Source organism: Dipodomys ordii, unplaced genomic scaffold (genome assembly GCF_000151885.1).
Source record: "Dipodomys ordii isolate 6190 unplaced genomic scaffold, Dord_2.0 Scaffold3, whole genome shotgun sequence".
Lineage (NCBI taxonomy): Eukaryota > Metazoa > Chordata > Mammalia > Rodentia > Heteromyidae > Dipodomys > Dipodomys ordii.
In genome coordinates, this window is record NW_012267219.1 from 32457420 (window position 1) to 32465959 (window position 8540).

Sequence of the window (8540 nt, forward strand, 5' to 3'; positions counted from 1 at the left end):
CACTGTCCCTCAGCTCTTCAGCTCAAGGGGAGCGCTCTACCACTTGAGCTACAGCGCCACCTCCGGTTTTCTGGTGGTTTATTGGAGATAGGAGTCTCAAGGTCTCTCCTGCCTGGGCTGGCTTTGAACCGCGATCCTCAGATCTCAGCCTCCTGAGTAGCTAGGATTACAGGCGTGAGCCACCAGCGCCCAGCTTCCTGATTATATTTTTTGATCCACAAAACAATGTCAACTCTCGCCCGAGTTTAACAGAAATGTAAAATTCACTAGCTCTCCTACTGATAAAAAAAAAAAAATGATTTTTTTTTTTTGTCAGTCATGGGTCTTGAACTTTGGGCCTGAACGCTGTCCCTCAGCTCTTCAGCTCAAGGGGAGCGCTCTACCACTTGAGCTACAGCGCCACCTCCGGTTTTCTGGTGGTTTATTGGAGACAGGAGTCTCAAGGTCTCTCCTGCCTGGGCTGGCTTTGAACCGCGATCCTCAGATCTCAGTCTCCTGAGTAGCTAGGATTACAGGCATGAGCCACCAGTGCCCGGCTTCCTGATTATATTTTTTGATCCACAAAACAATGTCAACTCTCGCCCGAGTTTAACAGAAATGTAAAATTCACTAGCTCTCCTACTGATTAAAAAAAAAAAAAAACGATTTTTTTTTTTTTTTGTCAGTCATGGGTCTTGAACTTTGGGCCTGAATGCTGACCCTCAGCTCTTCAGCTCAAGGTTAGCGCTCTACCATTTGAGCCATTGGGCTATTTCTGGGTTTCTGAGTGGTTTATTGGAGATAAGAGTCTCATGGACTTTCCTGCCCGGGCTGGCTTTGAACTGCAATCCTCAGGTCTCAGCTTCCTGAGTAGCTAGGATTACAAGTATGAGCCACCAGCACCAGGCTCATAAGTTTAACTATATATTACACACAAAAGATTCACTGGATTTCTACTGTCATTATGCCTCACCTGCCAATGTGGTTTATAAGACCATGCCATCATATACACTATACACCAAAGGGTCCTTATCTTTCACGGGTCTTTATATGTTTTATGTTGTATGTGGGATGGGGGTAATAGGGCTTGAACCCAGGGTCTTGGACTTGCTAAGTATGGTACCACGTGAGCCATGTCCTAGTTCAGGTCCTGATTGTTCAATATAATATTCTCTCATAGCAACATATGAGTAATCAAATTCATCATATTTTAATTAACTAAAACTATCCCACAATGTGTTTAAGCTGGAAACCGAAGATATACCAAAATGTATTAAATGTTAAATACTTTCAAGTTCCCTGCGTTGAAATTAGTCTTTGATTTGTATTATAGTCGCTTTCAATTTCTAGTTACCAGGGAGAATGTTCTGTAACAGGATCTTTGAAAGAATTTTCTAGATTACCTCAAATCTATAAAATTATTTCAGTGTACAGCTGATCTGTTTACTGTCATCTGAGATGCTAATTGCTTTAGTCAACAGACACACACTGAATACTGTATACCTCTGTGTTGATGTCGGTAAAGAGTTGCTCCACCTTACCATGCCAAATAATAAAATCACTGAAACACACACATAAAATGTGCAGTGCATCGTTAGAAGGAATTGGGTATGTAGTTCAATAGTAAGACACTTGCCTAGCATGCATGAGGCCCTGAATTTGATTTACAACAAGAAAAGAAGGAGAGGAAAGGGAAAGGGAACAGCATGATAAGCTGGGTGACTGTGGCTCACACCTGTAATTTTAGCTACTCAGAAGGCTGAGATCTATGAATCACAAACCACATTTTGAAGCCAACCCACACAAGAAAGTCTGTGAGACTCTCACCTCTAAGCACCAAAAATAGCCAGAAGTAGAGCTATAGTTCAAGTGATACAGTGACAGCCTAGAGCAAAAAAGCTCAGGGACAGTGCCCATGCCCTGAGTTCAAGCCCCAGGACAGGAACAAAAATAAATACAACAATCAACAGGGTGAATAGTAGTCACTAGCTGACTGTGCTAGTTCACTGTGGCATTATATTCTCACAGTTTTAAACAGAGCTCAAAACTCATCTCAGCAGAGAAAGAGGTCAGTACCAAAATTCCTGCTCCTTTTTCCTTACTTCCCATCATGCAGCTGGCACTGTTCTCTGGCAGACACAGCTCCCTCAACATAATGGTGTAATCACTGCCTCAAACATCATTACTATCTAAAATAGATAACCCACTTGCAACTTGACTATTTTTATAGATACAACATTTTCATGAGGCTTAACTGCTCTGTTTGTGATTTTATTCCATTTACTCAATACAGCTTCCATGAAAGTGTTTCTTCTGTCAGAGTCCCAGTAACTACAATTGCCCAAACAGTACTGAAAATTACAATGCTTCTTATTTCTAGTTGTTTCTTATCTCCTTGTACTTGGCAGAAAACTTCATGAATTAAATCGAAATCTGAAACATTTGTAAGGTGTCTCTGGTCTATATGTCTTGGTGACCATACTTTTTTTCTAGTCACTTTTTATTAATCACTAGTTGTCATGGTGAGCTTAAGAATGAACCCCTGGCAGGGCCCAATGATTCATACTTGTAATCCTATCTACTAATAAAGCTGAGATTTGAGGTTATAGTGCAAGCCAGACCAGACAGGAAAGTCTGTGAACCCCTTTACCTCCAATTAACTACCAAAAAACAAAAGCTGAAAATGGAGCTGTGGTTCAAGTGGTAGAACACTTGCCTTGAGCAAAAATGACCAGGGACAATGCCCAGGCCCTGAGTTCAAGTCCCAGGACCAGCAATTCCCCCTCCCCCACCAAAAAAAATGAATGAACCCTTTATGTTCAACAACAATTTACAAAATATCCTTTATATAGTACTCAACTCTTTGACACATCAAGAAAACCAAGTAAATCTAAAGTATTTTATTGCTTTATTGAAATACAATTAATATTCTATCTTAAATGTTATTTGGTATAATAGGTAGTTGTGCCAAATGAGGTAAGATTTCAAAAGGTTTTTGTTTGTTTGTTGTTGTACCTGTCCTAAGGGCTTGAACTCAGAACCTGAATGCTCTCCTGAGTTTCTTTGCTTAGGGCCAACCCTCTACCACTTGAGCTACAGTTCCACTTCTGGCTTTTTGGTGGTATTGGCAGTAAGAGTATCCTGCCCAGGCTGGCTTCGAATTTCAATCCTCAGATCTCAGACTCTTAAGTATCTAAGATTACAGGCATGAGCACACCCAACTAGAGTTCAAATTTCTTTAAGGATGAAAAGGAATGATGAGGTGGTGAAAAAAAAACACAGAAGAGAAATATACTTCTCAGGTAAAAAAGAGAGGGAGAGAGAGACATGGAATAGTTTGCTAATGTAATCTTAAGCTTTGACAGTACAAAACTGTGGTTTCAGATCATAAAAGTACTTTCCATATCAATAATGTAAGGAATCTTACACTTCAGAATTTCTATTTTATTTCTGTCTTCCCTATCAGGAATCATTTTCTAACTAAGGATAAACAAATAAGGAGATTACTGAAGATCCAAACAGAGCAATCATAAAAAGACATTTAGCTGTTTAAAATGAGTGTTAAAGATCCAAACCCAGAAGAATTAGATGCAAAAGGATATTGAAAGGGTTTCCATCAAAATTTAGAATTACCAGCGGCTCAGGTTTCAGAAACAAGCTGCAAGAAAGGCAGCTTGATTTGGATAGAATTTACAGACTTACAAGTGAAAGGCTAGATCAAAGAAATGTAAACAGAATATGGCATGATTTAAGACAATGAATAAAATACCTCACTAATTCTCATGGGTATAATGCAAAAGCAATTGACTGATAGGTCTATTAAGTGGCTTCAATAGAGACAAATATCAAGCATAAAGATTGCCACTTTTAAATTTATACTAAGCTGAAGAGAGGTTCTTTAGGGATATATTATGGTGTATCAGATTTCAGTTATAAAGCATGCTTATTAAATCTACAGATGATGAAAAGAGGTTAATATGCTAAAAAAAAGACTCAAGAGTCGAGAAGATCTACATAGATTACAAATATAGACCAAAATAAAATAATAGGAATGATTTAAGTTTAACACTTTTACAAGTATCAGATGGGGGAATTACAGCTTCACAGGTCATTAAGAAAAAAAATGCCTGGGGGCTGGGAAGGTGGCTCAGTGGTAGAGCGCTTGCCTTGCATGCCTGAGGTCCTGGGTTCGATTCCTCAGCACCACATAAGCAGGGGGAAAAAAAGCCGGAAGTGGCGCTGTGGCTCAAGTAGTAGAGTGCTAGCCTTGAGCTGAAGAGCTAAAGGACAGCGCCCAGGCCCAGAGTTCAGGCCCCACGACCGGACCCCCCCCCCAAAAAAAAAGAAAAAAGAAATGCCTGGAAGCTGTTATTGACTACATGCTCAGTGACAACCAACACTATTTTGTGGCTCAAAAATCTTGACCTATATCAAGATCCTAAATCAATAATAAGGTGGTAATAATTTTATTGCATCATATTTCAATAGTTGGAATGCCTGCACTTGAAGAATAGTCCTGGCAGGTAAATTAGAGGACTTTGTATCGACCCAAAGTCAATCTAGTACCAACTTCTGGAAACGCCAAAAGGTGCATTTCAGCTTGATAAAGACAATGTTTTTAATAATCAGAACTATCAAAAATGGAATGATTTGGCTCATTGGAAGACTTAATAAGAGTTTGGAATAACTCACTGGAAAGGGCTACTGAGAAATTCTTGTACCAGGTAAGAAAATGGATTAAAGGCCCCTATTTGAAGACTGATTCTTAATGGAAAACTTACTAAGGAATCACTCTCAACTTAACATAAAGCAAATCTTTAGTAATCAGAGCCTTAAGTGTCACCCTGGCCCTACCAGGACCAATTGGGTTAGATACTCTGGGAGCAGAGCCCAATACCCAGCAGCTATAAAGGACTACCAAGCGATTCTGAGCCACTGAGTCACAGGCAGACTTGGAATCAGGAATGGCTGCAGAGGAGGTTCTGGTACTAGCCTCTAACTCCAGGTAAAGGGGTGACCTGACTACATGTCATTCCCGGTCCATCCCTAAGTGTGAATGTCTGCATATATCCATGTGTGCAGGTGCATGCCTGCATACAGGCATCTGAACAGATCTGGTTGACTCCCACCTACACCCACTGGACAATGATATGATAATCAACAACAAAGTTGAATTACCATAAAAAATTATAGTCAGATAGTTTCATGTGCTTTTGAGCTACATGAGATGTTGAATATGCTCCATGCTTATCTATTTTACTTTAAACTTTAATACTTATAACAACTCTATTTGGTATGTACTATTATTACTTCCACTCTATAAAAAGGACAGTAAAGTTTTTTATACTTAAAGTGTTCTAATTTCTTATTAAAAACTGTCACTTAGGCATACTAAATTCCACAATTATATAGCCATTGGTCACATAGTAGACAATAAACAATTAAAAGCATCTTCTGACAAGTTCTTATCTAGTGAACCCTCCAAGAGCAGTCAAGAGATAACTTTATTCAAGAAAAGTTCGAGTCTTTTAATGTAATTATTATTTTCAAGAAAAAAACGTTTAGGTTGGACTACCTAAATTAACTATCTACTTTGTAAAAAGATTTAAAGATCTAATAAAGTAAATTGGAATCATTGAATTTCAAATCCTTGGCATGAGTTTGGACATGTTATTAATCTTTAGTCATTTCTTTAGTCCTTCATCTGTGAAAAGAGGATCGACCTCTTAAGGTTGATTTAACTACTGAATGAAATGTGACACATAAGTATTTAGGAAGACTGACACTAGGACTACACCACGTAAGTAATAAACAAGTAGAGAAAAGTGCCAGATCTATTCAAGAATTCACTCCAAAATACTAAAATATTTCAGTGTTATTATGTTTGATGGGAGGGACACATTTTCCCTATCTCATAAATAAACTTCTGATGACAATCATTCATGAAACAAAGTGATAGCGAAATAAAATGTGCCTCCTTAGAAATTTCATTTTGTGCAAAGGGCCAAAAACCATAATTTCAACTCTTGTTTTCTTCAAAGACAGTTTTAGTAGTTTATTCAGTAGAGATAAATACAGGTTTGAAGGTTACTGGTTTTGTGATTTTCACAACTTAGTCCAAACTATTCTAAGTCATATGTCTTTGGGTTTGTTTTCTATGTGCATTCTTGTTTTAGAGCTACTACAGCAGCTTTTAACCAGCACAAAAAAAAAGAAAAAGAAAAACTCTTATGTTGAGATGTACAATGTAGGTCACAATATCCGTACTTTAATATTTATTAACTTTAACTTGTGTGTTATTCCTGAGGTTTGACATCTACCCTTTTTTAAGTATATATGTGTGTATACACACACACACACACACACATATATATATATATATACACACACACACACACATACATATATATCACAGCTGGAAAAGAAGTATATAAAAGAAGTTTGCCTTTGAGTTCTATCAGTCTTTTTAAGAATACCATTTGTCTCAATGAAATTAACTGAATTTCTCACTGGGCTCTAAGAAATCTTTAATGTTTTTACAAAGGAATCAATTTTTTACAAACTTGCAGCATGTAACCACAATCATTTTTATAACTAATGGATCCGCTGGAAAATACATTTCACCAAATTATAACTAGATAAACTCCTTTTCTACAAATGACCTGTGACTAAGAGTAACCGGCAGAACCATAGTCTGAAATGTATATGCCCTCATTGTATTTAAAAATAAAAATTATTTAACAAGAGTACACACAAATGCCAGCACTTCTGAGATATGTTGGAAAAATGTCCCATAAAAAAACATTATTCTAAAGTGAATTGTCATTTCAATAAAATGCCACTGTCAGCAAGTATGGATAACAAATATGGAGCTATCTTAAATCCCATCAACTATTTTCCAACTAGATTTAGTTCCCTTTTAGTATTGTAAAGTATTCACACCGCTGGTGGACCACTACAACCTATGAGACCTTGTGTGAAAAACACAGTATCACTCAAAAGTTCATATTAAACACTTAACAAGAGTAACACAGAATATTTTTACTTAAAGATAACCACAGGCTTTTAAATAATTAGATTTCTTAAAATGTGTTTTAAGAAGATATGGAGATATTGATTCCTTCAAAAATACTAAAATATTGACGAACTGAATAGCTACGAAAAAAAAAAAAAACCTAAAGAGCTTTCCCTGGATTTTATCTAGTGAGTACTCTTCAAGCTTCCTCCCTCCCAACTGATTTCATTTGTCCAATTCAACTTGTAGGTTAATAGTTCCTCCACTATGCAAATCAACCCTGCTATTTCTGAGGTGCTACCTGCTGAATAAAGACCTTGACATTTTTCTTAAATGTCACCTTAGATTCTCCAAGCAACATCCGTCTCACCTGCAACATGTTTCACATTAAAGGGCCTCTACCAGATTCCATGCACACCATGCCAATCCCCACCTGGCATCCTGCATCCTGAGTTTCTCTCAGCTACATCCAGGTGACTGAAAGTACTGCTGGGGCTGTCTAACCTGCCTCATCAAGTTTTACACACTCTTCCTCTCTGACACCTCCTCAGAAGGTTCTCTTTCTTCATTTTGTAGGATCATAACCCCACAACCCAGCAAATGCCTTCTGCAAGAGAATACAAGGCTGTGGCTTTTAGCAGGATAATTGCATGCACGCAATAGCTCCTCTATCAATTTCATTTAAATAGGCCAAAAAAGGGGAAAGTGGGGGAGGCAGTCCTGGAAACTGCAAATATATCAACAGTGATGGAGAGCAGGTGGAATGCTGGTTCTCTTCAAGCAACACTAGTACATGTCCAAGTTCTGCACCACTGCTCAGAGAAAAGTAGCTGACTGATGCATTGATAGAAGGCTTTTTTAACATTACTAAAAAAAAAAAAAAGATTTAAAAAAAATCGAAGGCATTCATCTAATCTGGAGGCTCGTTCCTCCTCTCCCTACACAGTCTGTTTTCCTAATTTAAGAATGAATCGCTGGCTGCCACTAGGTGAGGGGAAGGAGGAGGACGTATCCATCACAATGCACAACGAGGTGTGCCACCCCGGGAGCGGATGCCAGTGCCCGTCCTTACCTTAGCAGATTAGACAGGGGCAGGGGGCCGGATCCACCGCCCAGGATCCCTCCTTTCCTGCCAGACAGGAGTTTCTCCACCAGAGCCACATTTCCAGTGCGAGCAGCTTCCAGCAGCTCCTGGTCCTTCCCCATAGTCTCTCACCGACTCCCCCACCAAAAGCGGGGTCTTTTCCCTCCACGGGTCCTCCCCGCCCACCCCCCACCCCACTCCTCAAAAGCCAGGGCCCTCCCCGCCCCACCCTAAATAATGCACGAGCTTCCGAGAATCCCTGCAGCCCCCCCCCACCCCACCCCGCGCAGGAAACACCTCGCTCTCCTCTTCCTCCTCTTCGGGGCGCAGCTCTTACAATGGGGTTCAGACCATGTCTTGGGAGAGGGGCTGGCCGAGCCGCGACGCGTCCCACAGCCACTCCCCTGAGTTCCCCAGGCCTCGTTCCCGCGGGTGGGGCGTCGGGGGGTGGGGACCGGGCGG

At 39.7% G+C, this 8540-nt stretch overlaps 1 protein-coding gene across 1 annotated transcript in view; it reads right to left on the minus strand.

Moving 5' to 3' along the window:
* Anks1b (ankyrin repeat and sterile alpha motif domain containing 1B) overlaps window positions 1-8200 on the minus strand; it is a 973033-nt gene extending 964833 nt beyond the window's left edge. The window contains exon 1 of the mRNA XM_013019014.1: window positions 8067-8200. Within this exon, the coding sequence (XP_012874468.1) occupies window positions 8067-8200 (134 nt within the window). The remainder of the gene's footprint in view (window positions 1-8066) is intronic.
* Between the last annotated feature and the right edge of the window lie 340 nt (window positions 8201-8540).